This window comes from Rhea americana, unplaced genomic scaffold, assembly GCF_003343005.1.
Source record: "Rhea americana isolate MKP2758 unplaced genomic scaffold, rheAme1 scaffold_32, whole genome shotgun sequence".
Classification (NCBI taxonomy): domain Eukaryota; kingdom Metazoa; phylum Chordata; class Aves; order Rheiformes; family Rheidae; genus Rhea; species Rhea americana.
Window position 1 is genome coordinate 117,000 of NW_028186446.1, and position 27,507 is coordinate 144,506.

At 35.8% G+C, this 27,507-nt stretch overlaps 1 protein-coding gene across 1 annotated transcript in view; it reads left to right on the forward strand.

The window, feature by feature from the left end:
* The window catches only part of MINDY3 (MINDY lysine 48 deubiquitinase 3), a gene marked incomplete at its 5' end in the record, with an annotated part of 55,507 nt that overhangs the window by 25,799 nt on the left and 2,201 nt on the right, over positions 1-27,507 (forward strand). Inside the window, 4 exons of the mRNA XM_085310445.1 lie at positions 17,801-17,873; positions 18,767-18,839; positions 23,555-23,645; positions 26,791-26,862. Coding sequence (XP_085166571.1) covers positions 17,801-17,873; positions 18,767-18,839; positions 23,555-23,645; positions 26,791-26,862 — 309 coding nt within the window. The remainder of the gene's footprint in view (positions 1-17,800; positions 17,874-18,766; positions 18,840-23,554; positions 23,646-26,790; positions 26,863-27,507) is intronic.

The window sequence follows — 27,507 nt, forward strand, 5'->3', positions numbered from 1 at the left end:
GTAACAAGCCTGGAGCATTGCCATTTATGATATTTTACTTTCTCATTTTTTTTTTCATTGGTAGTTCTGACCTTAATGGGAATTAGCTTTCATGAGAAGCTTGAGCCATCACGTGATTCATGGCGTTACTTGTGAGAAACACTTTTGCCTCCTTTCATTTTTCCCTTTTCCCAGATTGTTGGAATGAGCAGTTAGTTGTGATTGCTGCAGGGATAAAGCAGGTCTCTCTGCCTCCTCTCAGTTTTTGGTGATCTGTACTGAGAAAATTTTAAAATAGTGAAGAAACCAAAGAGAGCTTAGCTCACTGAAATGGTTCTACCAACTTTCTACAGGAATATTCTTTTCATTTCTGTTGCACATGCACTGGGAAAGAAAAAGGCCTGAAGAGGCTGGCCAGGCCCTCTCCAATCCTAGAAAAGACAGGAATGACTAATTATTTCCTTTCCACTTCTGCCAAATCCCTGTGGGCCTACAAAGACTCTTGGAGAACTGTGAACTTCCAAGAGGGACAGAGATGCATAGAGGAYGACAGAGTGGTTGGGTGGGAAGGCTGAGGTGTACATGTCTGTGGTAGGCAGGTGTGGCTGGATTGCAGAGCCTGAAGGTTACGGCTCAGATCATTGCACCATGAAAAAAAAAATCTAGTAAAAGCTGTTACAGAGGCCAGATCTGTAGAGTGGCCTTTAGAGTGGACTGAAAATGTAATTACCACAACAGTAATTACAGCGGTAACAGTGTAATTACCACATATGCRGTTATGTGCTACATAAAGAGTCAAGATATTCTATTAAAATTTTCATGATTATAGAGGGCCTGATGTGGATTTTCTGATACAGGGTTGRTGATGTGGGATCTTCAGTTGTTCTTCCAGAGCCAAGTGGAATTTGGGATAACTCAGGGTTACTCAAGATTCTTGACCCTTTTGGGTATTATTATTAGAAGGGTAGAGAATGATTTTTAGTCCCTCTGACACATTTATAAAGATGTCTTGAAGCAGAGATTCAGCTATATAGATAGATTTGTAACCTTAATACAGTTTCTTTCCCCCAAAAAAGATGAATTTTACGTAGACTGATGTATAATGATATACCCATATATGTTGAAGAGCTTGCATATGAAAAGTAAATTAAAGAGCAGTCTGGTGTTTCTCCACTTCAGAAGTGGAGTTTTGGTTTTTATGTATAAATTAGTTGACTCCAAGTAGAAAGAGTTGAGAGTAGAGCTGTTCAGATAATACCACTTTTCGTATGTATGTATTTGAGCTGTTCAAATTTGTGTGTTCAATTCTTTCTCCCTAAACATTATGCATTTTGGTACAGTTTCCTGCTAAGGTGGATGAGAGATTTTTTTTTTTTTTAACTGTCTGCTCTCACTCTGCTTCCAAGCCTAGAGGAAAACACCCAAAATTGGGGAGGGGAAATAGTTCTAGCAATTATAATAAGAACTTTTGATCTAGTGAAATTTAATTGTAAAACAAACAAAACACCTTTAATGCTTGTTGCATGAGATGTCCTTTCTCTTTAAAATAAAAACAGCAGCAACAAATGGAACTTTTTGTAGACCTGCAAATGAAAAACAAAAAYTCCCCATGAACTGTTAAGTGATCAAGTTCATATATTTTTAGGAGCATTTCAGAAGTGGAAAGCTTATGAAGAAAATGTTTTTAACTAATGGCTATGAGTATTACAATTTTTCTAAAAATTGTTAGTGTATCCCTTAATCATTTCAAGTCTATTTTAAATACCATTAGGAAGAAAAATTAATTATTTTTTTCATTTATTATTGTCATTTATTGATGCAGTTTTGCAGCCTGATTTTCCTCAAAGCATATAGTCTGTATACTTTCAGTTTTCAGTTGATATTGTCTCAGCTCGAGGTTTGAACAGTTAAGAAATGACTTGTCTGAGCTTTTAAGTAATAGCCTATGGGAATGTATTTAGGACTGATGTGGAATCATGTCCATGAAGTAATTATTTWTAWTAWAAATAATACGTTGTTTCCAAAAGTTATTTTGCTCTATTAAGTGTGGTAGATTGTAGCAGTGAATGTATAAAGCTACTATTGTGAAAAACATACAAAGCAATACAGAAATCACAGGTCAATTATTCTCCATTTATAGGCAAAGCAGTCCTGAAGGTTGTATTGTCCTTTTATTCATATTAGAATRAATATAACTTTCATATGTAAAATGAAATTGGGAGTGGAAGGTAAGGGATTGGTTCCTACAATAAGAATACTTGCTCGGATCTAGAGGATTTGTAGCCTCCCATTTTGGGAGAGTATGAGCAACATACAGCTTGTATATCAGCCTTTTATTAGAAAAGCTGGATTTTGAAATAAATKCATTTCAGATTGGGTGGATTTTGGTGGGTGTGGTGGTTTTTTTTTTGTTTTTTGGGGTTTTTTTTTTACGGTGTATGCAGAACAGTTTGCAAATAGTAAAACACAAAGTCCATTGCTAAATGTAGTTTTCTAACTTGCAGGTCAGAGCCAGTAAATTCTAAAGGTCAGCATACTTCCTAGAAACAAAGGCTGAGAACATCATTGTATTATTCTGTATCCCTTTTAGRTATGAAACCAATGTTGATTCCAGCTATATTTGATACAATAGAGAAGACTTTGGGCCTGAGCCATCACGAGATGGGTCGATATCCTATTTTTCAAATTTGGAAGAGTAGGAATCCCAGCTCATTATTAAAATATGATTAACTGATACAGTTTTTATAGTGTTGTAGTTTTAAAATATCAATTGGATTGATATTTACAGGAACTCGGTATATAAAAATGAAGCTATTCCTGATTCCAACCCAAGTGAAAAACAAAATATTGATAGCTTTTTCTTCATTTGCTTTATCCACTAGCCAGGTGCCCTGACCTTTGCAGATACAAATTCTACACAAATCTGCCATAATTACCACTTTAGTTCCATTTTCAGCTAGTAGAATAAGCAGCAAAGCACAGTTTATGCTACTGCRTGGATGGCAGTGCAATAGGATACAGCCGCCAGTAAGTAGAAACTTGGTTTTCTAGCTATACCTTTTCTAATATGCAAATGCCTTCTGATGTATTGCATTACAAGTTTACTTGTTGGTTACAAAACACATTCACTTCATTCAAAGCATTAACATTTACCAGTATCTTAATTCTGCATTTGGCACACGCTGTGTTTGCAGCTGTTCCAGTTTGCAGGTGACATTTTCAAGCTAGGTTTTGTTTATGTCTTTGTGTAATTGTTTTACGGATTCCTTCCTGTTGGCTAATTTTTACCAAGTATTATGCAGTACAACTTAGAATCCTTTYAGCGTCTGACAGCTTCTGAGTTGTTGCATATGTTTCTGTGGATAGCTTACAGTAGATCTTGGCCTGAAAATCGACTCTGCTTCAAAAGTCTTTCTCGCTTGTATTTTTAAGCTTTGGCTTTTTAGTCTTCAAAATTATGTTGCGCTTTCACTTTCTAAGTGTATTTGGATGTTTTTCAAATTTATCCACAATAATTATATTGCCTTTTTTTCTTACTTGAGCACTGTTGATAATGGAGCAAGTATTCTTAACTCTAATGAATTTTTAGTTCATTCAGTATTTGGGAGTAGAAAGAGAAAAGAGGCACAAAATTCTCTTTTGCTCCTTTAAAGACYTTTTAGACTTTTGGCCTAAAAGCTATGGCTTTCGTAAGTTTMGTACAGTTTCATTTTCTACTTCTTTATAAATTATTGAATAGTACACAAGTATGAAGAAAATACTAATTTTCTTAGTGGACAGTWGGCATCAAGTAAGAAAAATAAAGTGTTATTTTAATGCAGTAGAATACTCTTTTTCAAAAATATATGAATGCCATAGTATGTTTCAGTGTTCACATCAGTTTTTAGCTTGACTGAGTATTTATGAAAGAGATAAGACAGAGGTGAAAGGTACCATTTCGGTCATAAGATGCTGTCTCAGCGCATGGCTTGTAGAGGAAAAAGCTGGGTTTGGTCTGCATGCTTTTTCAACGAGTGTATGCATGATTATCAAAGCTGATAAACTAACAAAAGTCAACAATAACAAATATAACACACAATTTCTCCTTGTTTTCCATGTATCTTTATACAAGGCCATATGTAGAAATCGCAAAGTGCAGTAATGCCAGGTACACACTATCCATTCCTGGTTCCATGGGAAACTTCCTTGTTATTTTCTTGTCTAATTACTGGCCACTGGCTGCAGGAATTGTTTACAGGATAGAGATATCGAGAATATTATTTTACCCATTTTAGCCAGACTTAGGAATGGAAATCCAGTGTGTACTACATAAACAAATAGCAGTTCCAGAATTAATGTGAGAAGTGATGATAGGTCTTCTGATTTAGAAAATGAGTTGGCATGAGTGTCTGTTAATATGTGCTTGCCATAAATAACGTTCTAGATTATTTCCTCTGATTTTCCTTTCCCTACTTTTCCTTTCCCATAGAATTTTTCTTTATCCTGAAGTCATAAGTGTATTATAGAACTTATGAAATAGCTGTAAGTATAGTTATTGAATCCCCATTCAAGATATCTTAAAGTAAATTGTGCTTAGGAAATAATTTTGTGACTGTTTTCYGTCTCTGATTTCCCCCCGACACACACACATTTCTTACTCTTGTCTCTGTTCAGCCTCCTCTATCCTTGTGCTCCCAGCCCTACTAGACTAGGTGCAGGGAACTAGAAACACTAAACTAGACTGCCAGCATGACAATGTATAATTCAATAATAAAAATAKTTTTAAAATAGTAACAGTTGTAGTCTTGTTCTGAATCTTTATGCCAAATTGCTCAAAACTCTCCCACTAGGTAATTAGTGTGACATCATAGACTGAATTTGTTTGCAGGGTCTCTATGTTTCAGGAAATTTCAGGTAATTTTACATGGTAGGAACCTGACTGAAATCAATTTAATTTTTTGCTGCTGTTTGATTCACAGAACCTTAACGATTGTGACAGCTATTGAATCCTTGGGAATGTTAGAAAGAACCTGTATATACATGAGATTTCATTCTTTACAAGTATGATCACTAATACCCTTAGAAATCCATTTCTAACCTCTTTTGAAGTGATGGGAAATGTTTTTTACATTCCTTTTTGTCTCTTTTTATGCTGATAGCAATTTTGCTGTGTACAGAATAACACCTTTGACCTGCTCTGATAAGGCAGCTCTATTTTCCAGTTAGGGTATATGAATGAATAAATCAGAATTCTAAATGGCAGAGCAGGGGAGAAAGAACTTAAGAAAAGAGAAGACTGTCTATGGTGGAGGAAGCTTTTAACTCTCAGTATATTTAGTGATTTTTTTTATTTCTTTCTCCCCTTATGTAACATCAGAAGTCACGTTTGAATAAATATTTGGATAACATGTTTGTATTTCTAAAACTGAAGTAATCTTGTTTCATTTTTTTAAAGGATATTTTTTCCAGTGTTAATTTCTTTTGTTTTACATAAGAAGACTGTGAAATTTATTCATGCTTTCTTACTTGAGTTTGTATTATAGGCAGTCCAGAGCCATTTTGGTCTACTAACTGATGGTTTAGGGAATCTTTATATGCATATATATTTGATATGTGCACTTTCAAAATAACTGTTGTTTTACAGAGAGCTGCCAAGGTGRCCAATAGAAGATAAGAGTAAATTAAAGGTACTTTGATACAGCAATATCAAGACAGTAGTGATGTAGTTAGAAAATAAGTTCAGTAGTGCCTGTCTATATTTAGGAAAGCTCCTGGTAATTGGTGTGATGTGAGATGGGCCTTTATGTGTAATACAACTTTAAGGAGGAAAATTGTATTATTTGAAAGATTGAACAAACTGTGTTGCTCAATACCTAGTTGTTCAATTCTACTACAGAATAACTACCTGGAATGCCAAATTCAAATATGAACATGAATGCCAAATTCAAATATGAACTTGAATGCAATACTGTTTTCTGTAGTACGTGAAAATAAATTTGTAATGATGTTTGCAGGTGTTTAGTATTTTCCCCATACTGCACATACATCAACCTATGTGCATATAAAGATTCCCTAAAATACYACTCAACAGTGCAAAAGAGCAGTGAACTATGTGACCTTACTAATCTAGTGTTTTCCTAATTACTTTGTAAAGCTCATATATGTCTCATAAAATCTTAATATCTTAAGGTTTGCAAGATAACCAGCCAAGTTAAAATTTGCCCTTTAGAAATAATTTTGTCATACTTGAGTTATAAAATAATTAACCTGGTCAACTTCCAAAACATTTTGTCATTCTGCATTGAAGTAAACAAGAGGGTTTTCATCATGGCAAGAGAGAACTGCGTGGTTTAAAAATGTAAGTGGGAAACTGAACTACGCTTGAAGCTGGGTTACAGTGTGAGGTGTAGCTTTCGTTACTGTGAGAACGGTAATGTAACAAACTCAGCTATATTTAGAAGAATTTGAGTTTCTGCAGTACAACTTCATTGGCTTTGAACTCTGCTGTCAAATGTTCTTGTCACACTTATTCACCTCCCATGTACTTAGTGTAGTTACCAAATGGTTATTTATGCCTAACGAGGGTTGTGTAGCAAATGCTTGATATCTATAGGCTGAAATAGTATTAGAGTTTTCTAAAATAGTAAGGTAGCATGATAATAAAAGTTACCATTTTATTTTGAATTATATTGTAAAGTATCTGCATATTACAAATCGCATTCAATTTGGATTCTCTTGGGAATAAAGTTTGCTGTCTGTATAGCATGCTATTCTATCCTCAAATATGATAAATACTTCTAAATATGACAAGCAACAAGTAATTGCAAAAGCTGTACTTTCAGATTAAAATCTTGACTGGAGGGTGGTATTCCATGTATTCAGATAAGAACTCCAGCAAGGTAAATTTGCTGATCTCTGGTCTGTAATTCTAGTGATTTGTTTTTGCTTTCAAAACCAAGACTTTGTTCTGTGTTGATTAGAAAAACAACTTAGAGGGAGAAAAGACAATATATTCAGTCTTTACTGTTTTACAGTTTTACAGTTATTGTCTTCTGTAATGTTTTGAAACAGAACACTAAAATTGGCAGTGTAACTGTTAAACATATACTTGGTATAGTTTGAAAACTTGTGCAGTGCTGTGACTTTTTTGTTGGCTGTCTCATTAAACCATCCTCTCCCACAGGAATGGATGATGTAGTGTGGTTTCCATAACTTAGCTGAGTGCTTTCCAGATGGATAGTCTGACAGTGTGCTCACTGTAGACTTCTGTTACAAAGTCTTGCTCTTTGTTTTGTTTGTGTTCTCTTCTCAGCCTCTGCCCACCCCAGGATCCAGCAGCCTCCCTTTTCTGTCTGGGTAATTTGGGTGGAGGTGAAAGCAGATTTGAATAAGCAGTCCATATCTTTTAATTCTTCTCTTTTTGGACCTCTTTTCTATTTGCAGTACCAGCAATGTACCTTAGGTCCAGTAAGAGAAACACAGTCTTTKTATTTTACCCTTATTCATAAGTGAGGGGGAGTGCCATTAGTGCCATTGCTTTCTTTAAACAACCTTGTTGAAACAAATTGTTCACTGTGAATATTTCACCACTGCCAGCTCTACCCTTTGATATTTTTCAGAGAAACTGGATCATCTTTCATTCGTGGCTGAATTATAAAGCCATTCTGGTCTGAATTGTAAAACSTGTATTCTGTTTTCTGATCCACGATAAGAAGTTCCTGCTGCCTCAGGAGGGATGTACTACTTTTTGTCTCTTCCTCCTTCATCCGAAGGATGGATTTCTTTTGATTTATTTCTGAATCCCAGATAGACCCAACCCTATTCTGGGCTGAGGAGGAAGCAATAAATGATCTTTGACACTTGCCATTCTGAAGTGAGAACAGTCATAGCTGCAGAGCTGTAGTTTACTGTCAGATCAGTTAAGGACTTTTCCTTTGGTTCCTTCTTGTTCAGCTCTTAATCCAGGAAAGTCTTACGCTCTTCTAGGTATTCTGTGGGCATTTGCTAGTTTGGCATCTTTTAATACCCTCTTTCATGGAAGATAATATGCCACAGAGCAATCTCGTATTCCATCAAGCAGAACAAGAGAAGCATTGTAAGCAGTCTATATAGGGTACTTAGATGGCTGTGACAAACGTGGGCAATGGCCCTTGCAACAGATTGGTTACACGCGTGATATCTTTGAGTATTTATGGGGGTCATGAACTAGTCTTCATTGGCCAGCTCTTTTCAGAGCCAGACTGGTATTCTTTTAAACTACCTTGTGTCAAATGACATCAAATGCTTTGGTATGGACATAATAGACAAGGGCTCTAGGATTTCATTTGTTTTGCCTTATCGTAGTCCTCCATCTCTCTCCCTTTTTGTGGATGCTTCTCATGAAAGTCTGCTTAAATTGGCAGTAGATACTTTGAATGTTTTAGAACCAATTTCTCCATAACTTGACAGGTTCGATAACATCTGTTTAGTGGCCAGAGAGGAAGCAAGGTCAAAGACACATTCTGATATGAAGCAAATTGAATTTCTATAATCACACATTCCAATTCAGAATATTGACACTTACTAATATTATTTTAGCTGTTTAAGAGGGGATGGTTTGTTATTTTCAGATATTTATTCAGATTGCATATTTTGTAAACAAAAGTTTGGCCTATCACATTTGCCTCCATTTTTGTTCTTGCAGGGGGTCACTGCTCCATTTTTGTCATTCTTGTGGTCTTCCTGTTTTGGTGGTAATTGCCTCTGAGTTCCTCTTTCCTTGATTTGATAATTGGCTCCTAGGAAGACCTACATGAAAGCTGATATTTAATTCCAAGCTGTGCCTGGGTTGTGTTTAATCATCTTTATCTCAGTGAAGAGCCAAAGCTGAGTTTTAAATCGTTACGAGCCATTGAACCAATTTTACTTTTCTAATGATGAGAGCTTTCYTGCTTGAACTGGTATCAGTCTATGTTAAATAGGATACTTAGTACACTCTTTGGTTGACCTCCTTGCCAGTCTCTACAAGTATAACAGTAACTATTGCTTTTAAGACACCTGACCTCTTTTGCATATGTGATGCTATATATGACATTTAGTTCATTGCCTCTACACTGGGTGCAGTTTGTTTATTTTCACTCAGTAGGTAGACTGTTATTTCTTGGGCTGTGAAGACTCTCATTAGTTCTAGTTTAAGTAGCAGGATCCCTTCACCATCCAAAGAATTCTTCTCTGTGTCCCTTCAGGGTAGTGATATTAGATACAACTTATGCATCTGGAGATCTATTGCAAATGGATTATAGCCATAGGATGAACTGAAGCTTTAGAGAACTGAATTTGAAATGTATTCTGGACCTGTGAAAGAACTATGCATTCAAATGATGGTTATATTTACATAGTACATCAGTAGAATTGTATGAAGTTCCTTTTGTCCTTTCAGAAGATAATCTCAATATGGAGTTGGTTCATAAATAAACAGACCTTAAATGTCAGTAAGGTTCCTCTGGAATGGGACTGTAATGAATGAGGTGCTTGCTTCTAGACCATTCATGAGATGCTTACTTGGGTAGTCTCACAATACTAGGATTGATCTGAGTTGACCTGTTTAATTCCTATGTTGTTAAGAAGTTCCACCTCTTCTTTGGTTGTTTCTGATAGTATCCTTAGTCGAAGAGACAGATGCTGAATTTCACTCAGTTTGACTTGTCCATCGAGTCCTATTTGAAGTAAGGTAGAATAGGACGCTGGTGATTTTGACATGGTCAGGACAGTTTTGATATCCTGTGATCTTTATGGGTTCTCCAGAGTCCCCACCATTACTTCTGGACTGAAAACAGTAACGAGACTGATTCATCTGGACTTAAAAATCTCCACAGCATCAGATAGTGGATAGCTGTCTTTGGAAGAAAACTTCTGTTCCTCTCTGGGTTGAGATCTTCAAAAATGACAGGAAGATGCAATAGACTTCTTTTCATTGTCCCAGATGGATCAAAATTTCACCTTATTGTGCCCAGCAATCTGTTCCCTCTACCTGAACTGTAATTACTTAGAATATCCACTTCAACTGAGAAAAGAACTAAGGGAGAGGCTATACTATGTCAGCCATTATTCTACTCAGCTGTTTGCTGGGCCTGTATTTTTACCAAATGATTATTGAATTTTTAGTTTGGTCTCCCCTGCTCTCAGTATCTGTCAGAACTCCATCTATACCTTCAGCAAGTGTTCTGTCACCTATGAAGCCTGAAAGACTGATGCGAACTTTATTGAAGTGTTACTGTGCAAAGGAATATGCAGTTGCTCCACTGGGTAGTTAGTGGAACAGTATAGTTTGTCATGCTGACTTGAAAATAAGCATGGATTGTCACTTAATGATAGATTGCTTACTGATCAAATTTCTTTGTCTAGTTTACACACATATCTGTCTGTCTTGCTTACTTTCCCACCTCTCTCACAATCTTCTGCATTCCAGAATGTTTATTTTATACCTTGTTTGTTTTAAGGAGATTTTTTTCTTCTCCCTAGTTGTCAGAAAATTGAACAGGCAGTGGGAATTGTGTTATATATTTATCCCTTGTGTGACTAGAAAGGGCAGCATTTCAGCGTGTCCGCTGAGGATACTGCAAAGGAGGAAAAAAACAGTTCTCAGGTTCCAAGTGCTATGTTAAGAGATCTTAAGATCTCTTAATGGTAAATAAACTAAAGAGTGGGGGTGGCAGGAGACCATGGTTTTTGTCCTTTCTTTGAGTTCCTTGTGAGGTATAGGAATATGTTGTTATCTTTTTGCACGATTGCATACTGCTTTATTGCTCTCTTTGACCTGTATACATTGATAATGTTAGGTATTAAAATTCTGAAATCCTGCTTAGTTGGCCTTTATAAAAGTAGAGCAAACTGTTTTACTCAGTAGATGTACCTTGCGCTTGAATTGAGAATCTTGACTTTACTTTTGCTATGGGAGAAAAATCTGTACAAAAGCGCAGGGATGTGGGCCTCCTCTTGAGCTTTCTTTTGGAAAGTAAAGGTGGAGGAAAAAAATACACCCCAAAACTAATTATTTGCTTAATTCTAACTCTTATAGGTTTTTATTTATTTGCACAGAATCGGTGATTTCAAGCTTGTTCTGTGCTGCAGCGTTTCATGTGATCTGCTTCAGCAGAAACCAGAACTGCTAGTACATTTATATTGGAAGACTTCAGACAGTGTATAGTTTATACTGCGTGGGGGAGTGTGCTGAGTGGGAGGGGAATCATTATAGATGGCTTAAGAATTCTGTGAATCAGAATTTCTTCTTTACTAAATAAATTAAAATTTGCCAATGCAAATCTTTTTTCTTAATATGTTTACAGTGAATGACTTGTCATTGATGTCAAGAGAAAAACCAAAGGTCTAATTCAGCATTCTGTATTTTAAAAACATTTTGTTCTTTTGAAATGAATATATTTTGTGACATCAGTAAGAGCATTCATAATTCTGAGTTGTATGACTATGAGGTTTTTGATTGCTTTAATAAAAGGAATGTTTAAGTTTTGTTGAGGAATGTTTTCCATGAATTTCTTCATTTAAAAAAAAAAAAAAAAAAAAAAGACACTACTAATCTGATGAATGCAATAAGTTGCTTGATTTTACTTTTGAACTTGCTACTAGCCTTTTTTCCCCCTCCCTCTCCCTCCATCTATCTATAATGCTAGAAAACAAGAATCTTAAAAGCACTCCTGCTTCTGGATGGTATGTTTTCCAGTAATAAAATGGAGCACTTTGGAACAAATGATACAGGTTGTATCTGTAACTGTACTGTGTTGTCAGAAAAATACAGTTGTGAGTTGGAGCACGTTAGATTTTTCATGCTATCAAATAGATTTAATTTTCCAGAACTTTGTGCCTTGTTTTGCTTACCAAAGCAAAAACTAATGGGAAAAAGGTGCCTTTCTGTGTCCCTGCTGTCTTGATAACACTTTAGAATAGATGTTAGTATTGCACTTGCTTTAGACAATACTTGGATGCTGTTTCTAAACAGAAATCTTATTTATAGAAACACAGCAATTTCAGGCTCAATGCTTGGGTTCAAGTGATGGTTGTCATTGGTTGGAGAATTATGTTCTGATACTTAGATCAGTTATGGAAACAGTCAACCTGAAGTGGTTATCTCCTGAAGGAGATAATAGAGATCATTTTGAAAAGATAATTTATACGAGAGTGTTATCTCTAAGTAGATGTTTAATGTCTACTACTAATCAAAACCAGTTACAATCATAAGATCAGAACAGTAAACTCCGAACTTCTTAGAATTAAAGAATAAACCAGGTTGGAAAGAATTTTTAGAAGTCTTCTGTTTTAATGCCCAGCTCAAAGTGGGCCCTACATGTAGCAGATTGCTTAGGGTCTTGTCCAGCTGAGTTTTGACTCTCCTCTGCATCTTCTCTGGGCAATTCAGTGTTGGACTTCCCTCATCTTTTTTTTTTTTTTTTTAAAGACATTTCCAAATAATACTATCTAATAAACATTTCCTTTGCAACTTGCATCCATTTTCTCTTGTCTTTTCTCTGTGCTTCTCCTAGAGGCATATGGCTCTCATTTTTGTACCTGAAGACTTCTCTTAAAACTAAACACACCTAGTTTTATCAGCCCCTTCTACACCTCAAGCTCCAGCCACTTTATCACTTTGACTGTCCTCCTCTGGACTGCTCCAGTATCTCGGCATCTTGTACTTGGTAGGCCAAACCTGTACACAGTATTCCAGATGCCATCTCACAGGTGTCAGAGGGAGATGGTGACTTCCTTTGACCTGCTGGCTGCAGTCCTCCTGAATGCAGACTCTGCATATGGTTGGCCTTCCTTGCCCTGGGGTGCACTGCTAACTCATATTCAACTTGCTGTCTATGAGGACCACTTCCTCCCCCCCCCCCCCNATAATATAAACTATAGTGATGCTTCTAATGCTCTGAGAATGCAGGTAGTACACCAGGACTATTCAACTCAGATTTACATGATCATATAATGTGAAAGCTCCTCTAAGCTGAAACATGTCATGCAAGAGCTTGTGAAGTCCATCTTCCACCAGGTCTTTGTCTCTTAAACACTTCCTTACTCTATTCCATTCCTTCTATCTTGTGCCTCTTTCTTTCTCCCCATCTCCCCACAGAAATAACTTCTAAACTAACATACCACTTGTTTTCTGTGATGGTCTGCCCAACAAGAGCCAGCATGCAGTGGCAAGTCTGGGCTTTGGTATGTGTTGGTTGAATGATTGCCTACCTTCTGTCAGATGCAGTGAGTAACAGCTGAGTTCTGCCTCTGCCCTTCTTAGTGGGAATGCAGATTTGTGCCTTTATCTGTGCCTGGCTTTCAATTTCAACAATCATTCTCGGGACTCCAATTCTGTTGTCAAATAGACCTGAAATTGTGCAATGGATTCAGAAGTCACTAAAGATGTAAGAAGAGGTTTCAGAGGTCCTAACAACCTTGTTCTCTTAGGAAATCATTTTGAAAAAAAATCTATTTTGAAAACCACTGATTATTGGACTCTCTTCTGTAATGCAAGACCACGTTAAATAATCATCGTGTTTGCAGATCTGAATAAGTTATACTTAGTAAGTGGTTGTTAGATTAGCAGTGTTTGTATCTGGCATTTAGGCATACTTTTAAGAGGAAAGTTAGTACTTTAATATGTAGTTCCTTTATGTCTTATTCAACGATTGCATGTGTGCGACTAAGTAGTCCGTATGGAAACAGATTTCATTTTCAAAGACAGTAGGTCTTTCAGTGAGAAATGTTTGTAAAAATTCATAGCCAGGATGTCAAGTAGCTTAATCATTATGTTCTGGTTTTGATTTGTGGAATGAAAACTTTGGAATGTTTTCATTAGAAGTTACAAAGACTATTTTTTGCCTCAAAGGGTAAACACAGAATCTTAAAATAACTGTTTTTACTGATGAGAACAGCTTTTCAAAGTAATGTAAAATGGCTTGTTTGTATATCACAAGAGCTAATGAGTGAAACAAGATTTTTAGAAAACAGTGTACTTAGTATTGAAAATAATTATTATAATTTACTGTTGATGGATTCCCTTATATGGAAGTTTCAATGTACGGGATACGTCAAAATACAGTTCATAAGGTTGAGGGTGTATATTTTGGCACATTTGTTAAAGAATCAGCCTGGGCAGCTGAAGCACCTTTTTGTTAGACATTTGTTGGATTTTCAGCTTTGTTGTCTGAAGTGGATATGTTACTTTTTTATTTTTTCCAAGATGCAAATATCTGGACTATTTGAACCCTGAGTTTTCTGGACAGTGGAAATGAATGATATGCTAGGTTAGAGGATGTATGGCATTTGTGTATACCTGGTTTAAATCTTGGATTTCTAGCTTCTTGTAGTAGGCAGTAGTCACAGTGAAAAGTTGGAATTATTTTGGAGAGATAAGTTAGTTTATTTTTCATCATCTGTCTGTGGCAGGTAACTCATGATTTTCTTTCTGAAATATCTTGCCTAGAGCATTAGCATACCATGCTTTAGGAATAAGAAGTTTTAGTATATAGCAATTGAGTGCTTTTTTGGCATTTAAATGCTCAGTTGAAAAACATGGGGAATTTTAGATTACAAGTAAAGCATCCAGTGACCTATTTTCTAAGTTTTTCCCATGTATACATGTACTGAATCAACTAAGAAGTGGGAAAACTAAACTGTCAACATAACTACACAATATTTGTAATTATGCTATAAAAAAAATTTCTCGGTAATTTTGGGAGATTAGTCTTTTTATTTGTTCAATAACATCTGTTTTGTATCACCTGAAACTGTGAAACATACTACATTAAACGACATAATTTAGGAGGAGGTAGGACAGCAAAAATTATAGTCTTTATTCATAGATTACATCAAGGTTTTTATGGAGAGAACTATCTATTCATAAACCAAGGTAGAAGTATGTACTTAGCATTTGAAATAATGCATCTGTGCAGTTGCAGGTTGCTTTGGTCACATCCTTCCATATCATGGGCATTTTTAAGACTTATCACTTGTCACCTTGACTTCATGAGCTGCTAATTCATTGACAAGAATATGCAGTAAAAACACCCCTCTTTAGGGTTAAATCCTGAATATGGAAGTCACTGGTCATTTTGTTGACAAGTTTTGTGTGCTATGGCATCAGCTGTTTTTAAACTGAGAACTATTTGCAATAGTTCTCAATTGCAATAAAGTGCTATTGAATTGTGATACTATATGGAGTTACTGTGACTTGTAAGCCAACTCTTTGGCTACCTTACTTGATGGATACTCCTTTTGATTTTTTTTTTCCCCCGAAAGAGGAAAATAGCTGTTACAGTCTTTCCATCCCTCAATTTATTCTTCTCCTAGAAAAGGTCCAGTAGCTTACAACTTAAAAGTTGTTCTCATCAGGAGAGACTGGCAGGCGAAGAGAGTTCTCCCAAATTAGTTTCCTGTGTACCCTTCTTCCCTTGATGTGTTCAGGTACAAGGTGATTAGAWAAGTTGTGTAGTGTAAAGTCATATAGCCCTATTTATCTGCAGGCTAGACTGCTGCTGGTCTGAGGATGGGCTCTGCAATCCCATCACAGCACAGCGAAAGCTGGCAGTCATGCTGTGAAAGAGCCAGTAGGCTGGAAGTAATTCACTGCTGATCAGTCTGCCATGTCTCAGGAATAAAGAGAGTTCCAGTAGATATGATTCATTCAGTCCACCTACATTAGTCATTTAGCATGCTGGAGAGATTCTCTTTGGTACAATTTCAATTTACATCTATACTTTGAATCCTTCTGCATGCAATTAAGTGCTGAACAGATGTGCTCAAAGCTGTTTCTCTCCTAGTGAAACCAATGCTGAAGTTGCACGCTAGAATACCTTTTAGAGTGCCTCAGTATCCTGCAGTACGGACACAAGGTCTTCCAGTGCTTAGCTCTGCTTCTGCACCGTGTGCCTCTAAGACTGATTCTTGGCATAACCTTTATTGCCAGTAAAGACATGATGTGGACATCACTTAACAGGTCACAGCAGATTGAACCCTGGTCCTTCCCTCCTTGCACTGCTCTTCTTGATAATGTAGATTTTTATATTGTGGTCAGGTGGCAGTGGAGTAGCACTTAAAGTCAAAGTGTAACGAGGTGGTGATATAGAGCCTTGGTAAATGGGACAGATATCTTGTCCTAACATTTTGTCTAATGCTATCCTGTATTAAGACCAGATATTGGTCTCTTGTATGTAGAAATGAAGCATATTCTGTAACCACCCAATGTATGCAGTATATGCCAGTTATAGGTGTATCATTCATGTGTTCAAAATAAAATTGTTGCCTATTACTGTTTAAGTCTATGTTGTATTTCGTGTTATACTTGCTTGTTCATCCTGGACAGCTGGCTTTCATTCAGGAAAAATTTTAAGTATGCACCAGACTTCATTAGGTATAAACTTAAAATTCTTGGCTGATTTGGAGTCAGCTATTAAGAGAAACTAGGTAAGAGTGGAATTCTGGTCAAATGCATTATTTTCTTCTATTCTTTTTCTGAAGCATTTTTCTTATTCTATTAAAGAACAACAGGTCATTAGGTATATTTTAGTTCTATATTTTCTGATTTCTTTTATTTGCATTCCTTTAAATGAAGTAATGCTGACTTGTACAATTTAGACCAAAGTTCAGTGTCACCACATACATCTACAATGAGTGGAAATTGTTGTTTTGTATTTCAAGAAAGTATTTCTAAGTAATCTTCCGAAAGTAGACTTCAACTGAAACAGAAAATAAAAAGAAAAAAATTTCTATAGTTTAAAAAATATTTTAAGGTAACTTTTTGATTTGTAACAAGTTATGCAACGTGAACAAAAAGATGATTCTTTTATAATGTCATTCAGAGTAATGCCAACTCTGCCATTTTGGGATTTTTGGATGTACTGTTCATAGAATAGCTGTATCCTAAATAACATTTTCACTTTGACAATGGGAGAAATTATAGAGGGAGCATTGTCAAATGTAGTGCGTCCCTCTGTGCAAGTTTCTCATTTTCCTTTCTATGTAAAAAAAACCAACATAGGTGATCATAAATTTACCAAATGAGATATAGGATTTCAAATACCTTTAACATGCAATATTAGGAGTCCCATTTTCAAATTTCATGTTGCATTTGAACATCAGAAGTTCAAGTGTATGTGTATTTCTTACCCTTTTACCACCTTTCATTTTGCATAAATGACTTGTAACTTCACTTCTTTAAAAACATTGTTGACATGAACTGAGGGATGTGCTTTTTGCTGGTTTTACAATAGTAGGTAGATATGTGCTTCGCTGCATAAAAGTTTTGGAAAGCATAATTGTATTTGAGCTGAAAAAAAGTCACAGATAAGTAATATATTACAACTGCTATAGAAATGTTACCTTTTCATGCAGCTAACAAATTTGTGTTCTGCCATTCCATGAAATAGACTCCTAAACATTATTTCACAACTTCCTGTCTAAATGATTTTTATAGATTTCTTGGAACGTGTGCATAGTACACTCACTAAACTAGCATTGTGTCACTGGTATAAGTGTGTTTTCAGATACATTAAGATAGGTTTTAAATCCAAGTCTGCAATACTGTATGTTTAGTCTAGGTAGCATTTTCTGTGCTATAATATCTGAATGAAAAGACTTAAACAGATTTTGTCTAGAAGTTTGTTAACTAATCCTTAACATATTTCTTGATCTCTTTAGGTCACTGTCACCAATATATTGGAATCAACTTTAAAGTTAATTTTTCTGCTATAGCATTTGAATTTTTATTAATTTAGGAACCTAACCTCTGTAGTGTGGCTAAATATTTCCTTAGTAATATGCATCTCAATTAAGAATGTTATGAAAGTTTTCTTTTTTTAAGGATATGGCCCTTGTTGCTCCTGAAGCGCCTTCAGAACAAGCCAGAAGGGTTTTCCAAACGTATGACCCTGAGGGTAAGGGCTGTACCTTTTGCAGAAGTGAGATTTTGCGTTGAAGTGTGCTTACTCGGTAGAGACAAGTTTCAAATAATAATGAATGTAGCATTGTGTGGGGTTAATCTCTTCAGAAAATAGGACTGTTATTTTATAAAATGAGTTCTAAATATTGCACTTTCAAATGCATTTTCCTTTCCATACCAGGATATATGCTGTTTATCCCTTTGCTCCGTACTAATTAATAGCTTAATTGTCAATAAGACAAGAAATTTTTCTTACAGTAGTCAATCTACAAGTGAAATGAAGTTTTCTGAAACCTTTGCAATAAAGGAAGCTAAATACAGCAGTGCAATAGAAAACAGAATTCTTGAAGCATAAGCTTTTAGGTTTGTGGTATTATCTGTAATTTACGTAAGGTTTCTATACAATTTGATTTCTCTTATGTTACATTTTCATAAAATAACTGATCAGCTGTGATCATTCATTATGAAATTATTTTCTTAAATTTATGTGACACATGCTGAAGATTCTCTTATTTTTTGGAAAATACAATATGTCTAACATTTAAGTATTATTTTAACTAGCCAAAAGGAAAAAAAAAAAAAAAAGGTAGTTTACAATCATTATCGTAGTGGTATCAAGTGGTGCTAGCTATAGCTATCTATATAGGTTGAATTCTGACCAAGGATTAAACCTTAGAGTGTATGAATTATAAACAAACCCACAGTCTCTGTATCACATTGCTCAATTTTTAAGAAAGAAATTGAGAGAAGTGTATTAAAAACGTGTTCATTCTAGAATTCTGACCTTTTGAGATAAAGATGCATAGTACTTTTATTTTTGAGTAAAATTTCTACTTTGGGAAAGCACTTTGTTTCTTTTCCTAATTAGAAGGTGTGTTAATTCTTCAGATAATGGTTTTATACCTGACACTCTCCTAGAAGATGTAATGAAGGCTCTGGACCTTGTTTCAGATCCTGAATAGTAAGTATAATAAAATTTAAGTACTACAGAAATATATACTAGTTAACCACATATTAGTTGTAATTTAGAGTTTTTATGAATTGTTCTCTTGCTTACACTTTGAGCACAAAGCATTATTTTTAGGTGCTTAAGTTAGCTTTAAATGAAATGGAGGAGATATTGGAATTAAACTGTTTTCAACTCTTGTAGCAATAACCAGAAGCCAGAAAAAAAAGAATAAAAGGCTATGTGTATTATCATATGTGAATATATTTCCCTATGCTGACTAGGATGTAACTGTGTGCCAAAAGACCTGAAACTATTGTGTACAGAGGCAGATAACTGTTAGTTCTATGTACTGCTCCAGTTATATTTTTATTATGACCAACAATCGGTACCTTGTAGTCTTAGTAATTGTCATTTGTTTCCAGAGTGACACCCTTGAATCCCACAATTAGAACTCAAGTTAGAGTGAACAAGGTAGTTTATTTTTGTTGCATGGACAGGCAGGACTCATATTCTATGGCCTCTTCAATGCCAAAGCTTGACCTACTAGTCATGTTTTGCCACTAAATGCTAAACCTAGAAAGGACAGCTGTGTGTTTAAACTTAGCAGAATCACCTTCTGGAGTGATAAATGTCTTTCATAAGCTCAGGATCTGGTTTATTTTAGTCTAAATCACTTGTTCCTGTAAAATGGCTGTGGAAACTGCAAGTTGACTTACCACAGACATCTGAAATTTGATTGAGGCAATTTTTTTTCGTTTCAAATGTTAGAAAGTACAACTGGCTTTACTAAGCTGTTCTGGATCGAGAATAAGGGTGAAAATGGGAGTCAAAAGACACCACGGAAACTGAAACCCAAGAAAATACTAGACAGAAATGCAAGCATTTGTATTTTGTCAAAAAAATGGTGAAAATTGCAGAAGGTTAGTAAGAAAATAAGTCTTAGTTTGAAGGGTCTGAAAAGCTTCCTTTTGGCCTTTGTGTTCTGCTGCCTCGAATCTGAGGAAATCTTCTTTCTGCATTCATTCTTTTTTCCATGTTTAGGCTTTAAGGCACTTGCGGCATAATGCTGGCCTATTTTATTGTACGTAGCACATTAAATATAAATTGATGTAGGAAGAGTCAGTTGGAAGGCCTGCTGTATTGAAAGGATCTCACTGGAGATCAAACCATGGAATATTCATCCTTGAAACATCTCTTATTAAGTAAAAAAGTTGTCTGATACCATTGTCTTGAGGACTTACTCAGTTTTGGTTCTAGATGTCCTGTGTATTTACTGTAGAACAGAAATATAAATAGCACATTTCAAACTTCATACAGGCTTTTCTGTTGCTTTATTTAAAAAAAAAAAAAAAGTATAGCTTGCAAGTGTGCTATTTGTCATCTTGATTTTGAGAACTAAATGAAGATTCTTTGTCTATGATCATCTAATCTGAAGTTTTAAGCTTTTCGGAATCTAAAAGTGATTAACAGTGAGATCTGCAGAGTTGAGGAAGTTTAGAGGAAAGACGTAGAGCAGACATTGATTCACAGGATGGATTAGCCCTTTCAGTACTGAACTGGTTTACACAAAATGGCATGTTAGTCTTTTAGTAAATAGTTCTGAGGACCCAGCTCTAATTGTTCGATTTATTTTGTCTATTTCTAAAAACTATCTGATATTCCTTAGGACACTCTAGATTTAAACCAGTTTAGCCCTGCCAGCTCTCTGGCTCCTGCTGGCAGTTTTTGACCGCACATACATCTTGGCCATTGCAAACTGTCAGTGTAGGTTCCTTGACATTCATCACCTGTTTAGTTAAGATGCTACACTTTGCACTGAAGTAGCTGAAGCACATGCAAATGTTTGCTCTGCTAGCTCTGAGGTGATGTATGTACTAGTGACAGTCTAAACAGCTCTAGCTATTTGCTGAATGGAAAGGATGGCCTTAGTTGGAACATTCACCTGTCAAATTTTATTAACTTCCTCCAGTAGCTTAACTGATTGTGTTTTGTACACTGTGTAGATTTAAAAGCTTGGCATGACTCTGCTTTTTTAAATAATTTTTATATTAGTGAGTACATAAATGCCTTTATTTTCATTACATTAAATTGAGAGCATTTTCAAAATTATCTTAAGTATGTCTTGGTCCTGTTCATGAACCTGGTGTTCTTAGAGCCTATTCTAGCATTTCAAGACTTTGAGTAGGTTTTGGACAGCTACTTAAAAATCTTTGTTTTGTAATTTGAGAGCAACAAGAAAAATGAACAGAAGGATTAAAGTCCAGTATCATGTAAATCATCAGTGCTAATATCACTCAAGTCATGAACGTTCATTTTTTTTAGATATTAAATGTATGTAGTTAATAGGAAATCTCATTCAGTTTTAAGAATTTTAAAATTTCCCTTTTAAAAACCTTAACAGAGCCACTCTTCTTTTAAAAGTTGCATAACATTTTGTGTGTATTAAGGCACAAATACCTCARTTTGTACCTCCAGATAATTTGCTACTGCTATGTTAATGTCAAGAAAGCGAGCTGCTTAAAAATGAAGAAATGTAAGTGGTAGCCAAAAGGATAGGATAGTTACTCTGGCAGTAATCAAAAAAGAATGTAGAAAGAGAAACTTCCTCCCCTTAGCCCTCAAGAAAAAAAAAAAAAAAAAAAAAAAAANAAAAAAAAAAAAAAAAAAAAAGCATAACTGGTTAAAAGCAGAATAGAGAAGGCTATAAGAGGCAAGACTGTCTTTTGAAAAGAAAATGTAGTGTCTAGGTGAAGAAAACAGGAGAGAACATAAATTTATGAAAAATTAAATGTAACTACAAAACTAAACTAATTCTGAAAAAACATCAGTATAAAATTTCTGAACTGTTTTGAATTACATACCGTTGTAAAGTCTCTTGATATCAGAGGAATGAGAAGGTGACAAATGGACAATAATACTTAGAAAAGGATTTGAAGACTAATCTGAGGAGAATTGACTAGTGAATGAATCATCTGTAAATGTGGAATAAGAAAGAAATAAGAAGAAATCTTCTCTTGTAGGTGAAAGGATGGAAATGAATGTCATTTTTCTTAATGGAGAGAGGTCATCAGAGGTATCTTACAGGAATTTGTACTAGGTCTATATAGGTTGTCATGGCATGGATGTGGATTTGAGGGTACAGATCAATGTGAAAAGATTTGCTGCTGATGCAAAAGTATTCAAGATAATACACATGAAAACTGGCTTGGAAGAGCAGCAAAAGTTACTGGGAGATAAACTGAGAGCTAAGCTTCAGTACAGTAAATGTAGATAGATTGCACATGGGATAAAACCATCCTGACTTTTACATGCACAGTGTTGGGCTGTAAACTAGATATTACTATTCAGAAAAGAGATCTTAAACTGATACTCCCTGGTAGTCAAACATACAGAATGGAACTGCTAGGATTGCCGTTGTGTAAATCTGTGATATTCCCTCAGTTTCTGTAGTTCTAGTTCTACCGTATTTCAAAAAGAATATTGTACAAAGGTATCAGTAGTGCAGGAAGCCTAATCCAAGGTGCAGAATGGCTTTAGTACAAAGAATAACTAGGTTAGGACTCTGACTTGGAAAAAAGAGACAACTATGTGAGTATGTAATAAAGGTTTCTAAAATCATGATTTTCATTAAAAAATGAGTTTATTGTTTCTCACAATACAAGAATAAGTTGGTATCAAGTTGTCATCAAGTAGTAGGTTCAAAACATGAGGAGATACTTATTCACACAATTTGTAGGTAAATTTAACTTGTGAATGGAGTTAATTGATGCCACAAGTGGATATGGGTTCAAAGACAATTAGGCACATGCATGGAAAGAAAAAATACATATTTTTGTGTTGTAGATACTGCCTCTCACTGAAGAAGTCTTTGAGCAGCGGACTGCTGGAAGTGGGGAGGGTAAACTAAGGATATCATTGTATGTTTGCCCTGTTGTACTTTATCATAAGCATCCACTACTGACCAAAGTTAGAAACAGGATACTGGGCAAGACGATCTGTTGGTTTGACCCAGTGTGGACTTTCTCGTGCAGTACAGCTTGTAACATTAGGCAAAAGGACAAGATAAATATGAATAAATCTTTACACACTAATGTTCATGGAAGTATATTGGTTAAATAGAAGCCTAATGGCATTTATTGACATTCATTTGTAATGACCTGAAATTATACCTTACTCAGGTCAGTAAGGCTTTCAGATTAGTCCTGTGTATTGTTATTATTTTCATTATTAATCATTTTGGGCTTCTCTGATATCAAGGGCACCATGTAAATATGAAATGTATCTGTGAAACTTAATTTTATTTGAATGTACTAAGTACTTCTTGGAGGCATTTTGAATCTCCATGTAAAAGCAGGTTGCTTGGCAATTACAGAGCTATATTTAAAAGATGACTGTTTTACGTATCTAAGCTCAAGAATGTTTACAAGACAGCAAAATGCCTTTTGGACTGTAAACCTGATTTTAGATTATATTGGATTTAAAATTACCAAATATGGTGGTCTTTCAGAATTATCACTTATTTAATTTGAAATAGCAGATTACTTTTATTTAAAAATAACTGTGTTTTGGCAACTTGCATGCCACTCTGCTGCATTTGTCACTTATGCTTAAAAATAGAATAGTATTGGTATACTTGGCAGCCAGTACTGTGGTAGCACAGCATAACTTAGTCATTCAAGAATAAAAATGTCCTACTAATGCTTTTATATCCAATGTTTTTGTCGTAGCGTAAACCTCATGAAGACCAAATTAGACCCTGAAGGACTGGGCATCATATTACTGGGTCCTTTTCTGCAAGAATTTTTCCCTGAGCAGGTAGTAAGTATAGCTTTATTGCTGCAGGGCATTGTGTAGTCTGCTTGCCATTGAGATTCATTTAACATTTGCATTGATATYACAGAGGTGCTTTTAATAATAAGTATTGCCATATGACCAGCAAGTAACTTTCAGGACTACGCAACAAATTGTAGACTTACATTTTGCATAAGGTGTCCATGATTTTGTAAGCTTTACACTGAAGAGAATTCAATTTTAGCAGCAAGTTCTAAAGTTAAGTTCAGGAAATATATATTACTTTGCATACAAAAATGAACTTGTTCCCTACACAGAAAAGGAAGCTCATCTGAGTTTATTTTTTGAGAATGAAATTGTCATACTGTTTTTATCAATATTATAAAAGGCTACTGTAAATTGCTAGCAAATAGGAAAACATTGCAAACATATCTAAAACTATTTTTATGTAGCTCTCTTAACTTACAATTTTTAATGGCTTACCAAAAAACTGTTACAGACTTACCTTTAGAATACATTAAAGTCAGTATCTGGCAGGGTTATTGGAATTTATTTACAGCTCTTTCTGTTGCAAATACCCATTAGGGCAGTGCTACAGCACTGAAAAGAGCATGTTTGAACCTAGCACTGCTGTCCTCTTCCCCTCTCTCTACTTAGTCATGTTTTTCCACCCTCACATTGTCTCCCTTCCGCCACGAGGAACACCTTTGTACAGATATGTGGTAAACCAGAACAGAGAGTTGGGCTAGATGAGAACCCTTTTACAGGTGCGTGGGAGGCTTGCTGCATGGCCATGCAAATGCTTGTATTGGCAGAAGGCAGAGAGTTGCCTTAGGGACAGAAAGACTGGTTGGCCATGGCAAAAGGCCTGAGAGGGGGTGCTTCTTCGGAGACTTTTCTGGCTTACTATGTAATTGAAACTACATGACCTGATTTTTACAGTGAAGGAAATGTGAAATTAATATTTTTAAAATACCTTTGACAAGACTCTGTGTTAGAGATGTACAGCATACTGTAGCCAAAAATGGTAAGGACTGAATACACCATTAAGAGATGATTCCGCATCTAGACAAAAAGGTAGGAGTTGTAATGTTTGTTTTCTTGGGATTTGCAGAATTAGACCTGCATTTTACTCATCAGCTCTTTCTTCTTACTTTCATTTCTGTATCCAGAAGTGGAAACATCTTTACAATAGAATATGATCTTATTTCTTACAATGATTTTACACTTGCAAGTCTGTAAGACTACTGTATTTAATTTTAGGCCCTGGATGCCTAGATTGAGCTTAGAAGGCCAAAGTACATCCTCCAGAACTGGCTGTGCCTAAACCATCCAGTACTGAAGGCCACAAATAGCTGGAGGAGGAAACACCCATTGTATGTGGGGCTGCCATGGCCGTGCTGCCTCTTTCCTGTTCCTAAATGGATCGTCAAGTGAATAAGRCGAAATAGGGAAGGAAGCGTAGTGGAGTCTTGGGCAGATTCCTGCCTTGGTCACCTAGAGAGTGGTGGTGGTGGAGGAACTCTTTACCTCTTGTAAAGTCAGAGGTCCCAAGTCAAGGCCTGTCTGTCAAGCAGAAATTCACTGCTGCGCATGCTTACCTACTACTGCATTTTACTTGCACTGTTGAACCTTCACTAGCTCTAGTACAAAACATGGAAAGTGTTTCTGCCTTAGAGTACAGTCTGAACCATCAACACACACTGGACTGGGAGCTGCCAGAATCAATTTGTGAAGTAATGCTGAGGGCAAGGATATGTGTCAAATCTGTCTGTGCTCTCTGAATCAAACAGTAGGAGTCCTTCCCTGTATTTAGACTTAGTTCAGAATTATTTCCAGAAGTGAGTGTCTCCAGAAATGAAGAAAGATGTCTTTCTTTAAAATACTATRAAGGGAGAGGATGCTCATGATGGTTGGAATTGTTAATGTTCCCTTTATGCAACATTTGAACACTATCTAGTGCTTGGGAGATCCAGATTCAGTTCTTCCTTTCCTGAGGATTCTGATCCAAATTCTTCCTCTTCTAGAAAGTACTAAACACCAGCTTGAAGGAAAGAAGGGACCTCAGCTTCCCTTTTTGAAGTTGTTGGATTTGAAGAAAAATACTCAAAGATCATTTAGGCTGCAAGAGCAAGCATGACTCTTGACTCTCTAGTGCTTAGAGCAGTCACCTGGAGAAGGGGGATTCCTGAATTTCCCTGTATGCACTTTTTTTGGAAAAAAAAATGACTGCGCAAAAGTCGACATCTGTGGGACAGGAACTGGAAACCAACACTTCTTAACCTTCAGCATGAGCATGCCTTCATCAGGGAAAAGAATGTGTGCTCTTTTTCCTTTGCAGGGTAGTTTTATCTATCCTTGTGAAGCAAGTTCTGTAAGATAGAGTTACCCTTAACTTTTTCTTCTGTACCCTCTCTGCATTGAATAGCCTAGGTTGCTGTCTGAGATCCGTAGCAAGATAAGGTTTTTGAATCCCTCCAAGCAGAAGAGAAAAATGAATGAAGGCTTTTTGTATTCTCATGAGTCTGCTGTAACCTGAGCAGATCTCTCTCCAGCCTTGACCCCTCACTTTTTAAAAAAGGGATACGGTTTTGTTTGGAGCCTGGTCCAACAGGCATAAAAGAGATGGTATAACTCTTAATTTGTGTATCCTAACTCAGCTAAATGCAAAGCTTTTCAGGCCTTTTTAGGACTAAGGCATTTAAACACCTGGAATGTTTAAGCCTGACAAGTGCTGTACTACTACTGTTAAGCAGCAACTGAACAGGTGTTTTCAGAATTAGCTTAGTTAGGCAGACTAAGAAGTAAATAACTCTAGCTCTGAAATGGAGTGGGGGGAATTGGATATAGTCATTAGTAAATTTAACTTAGTAGCATCCAAGCAACTGGTCATGCATACACATAACTGAGGCTACTACTTAAGGTGTCCAACTTGAATAACTAGGACAGATTCTATATCCATAGTACTTAAGTTATAATTTAAAGTGTCCAGACAAGCACTGAAAATCACAACTTGTTCTTGAAAATCTGAGGAAAGAAATTATACTTTTTTTTTTAACAACCTGCTTGTGTCTTTCTGCTTAAATGTTTCTGTGTAGTTGTGAAGACAAGAAAGACACTGTCAAGATACAGTGTATATATTACATGAAATTAACTGCCTTTTTTCTACTAGGACTCTAGGGCTTCAGAGTCATTCACTGTTTACCATTACAATGGACTGAAGCAATCTAACTATAATGAAAAGGTAAGATTTGAGAAACATAAATCTAGCCTTAGATAACAATTAGTGTGCAAAACTGACTCCCAATATTGACATACAAAACTGGCCATAATTGCAGATAAAGTACTTTTATTTGAAACTGGCTTTTTACAACATCATTCTTTGAATATTTTTCTTCCAAAGTGATACACTTGGATTGGAAACTGCCTTGTGCTGCTGATCGTATTTTCACTTATATACTTGATTGGTTGGCTGGACCACATCTCTTAAGCTATACTTTTTCAGGAGAGTGGTTAGTTCATTCASGAGAAGTGGGATCTAAACTATAGGCAACGGAGATGCAACACAGACAAACTATAACTTCTATAATAAATATGTATCTGAATTGAGATGTTTGGAAATTTTTGTGATGTATTTGTAGTATTCCAGACTTGCTTCAAAATGAATTTTTTAGAACCACTTAGTTGGGAACAACAAAAAAGAAAACATTTGCAGTTTCTTTTTTTTTTTTGGGGGGGGGGGAGGCATACATGATACATTATGATCAATTCTAAACCAATTCTGAATAAACACTTAGTGTAGAAGAATATAAGGAATTAATAGATGTCAGGAACAAAGAAACGACTAGAAGTGTGAAAACTTTTCCAGAAAGTGGAAGTTGGGGTTATG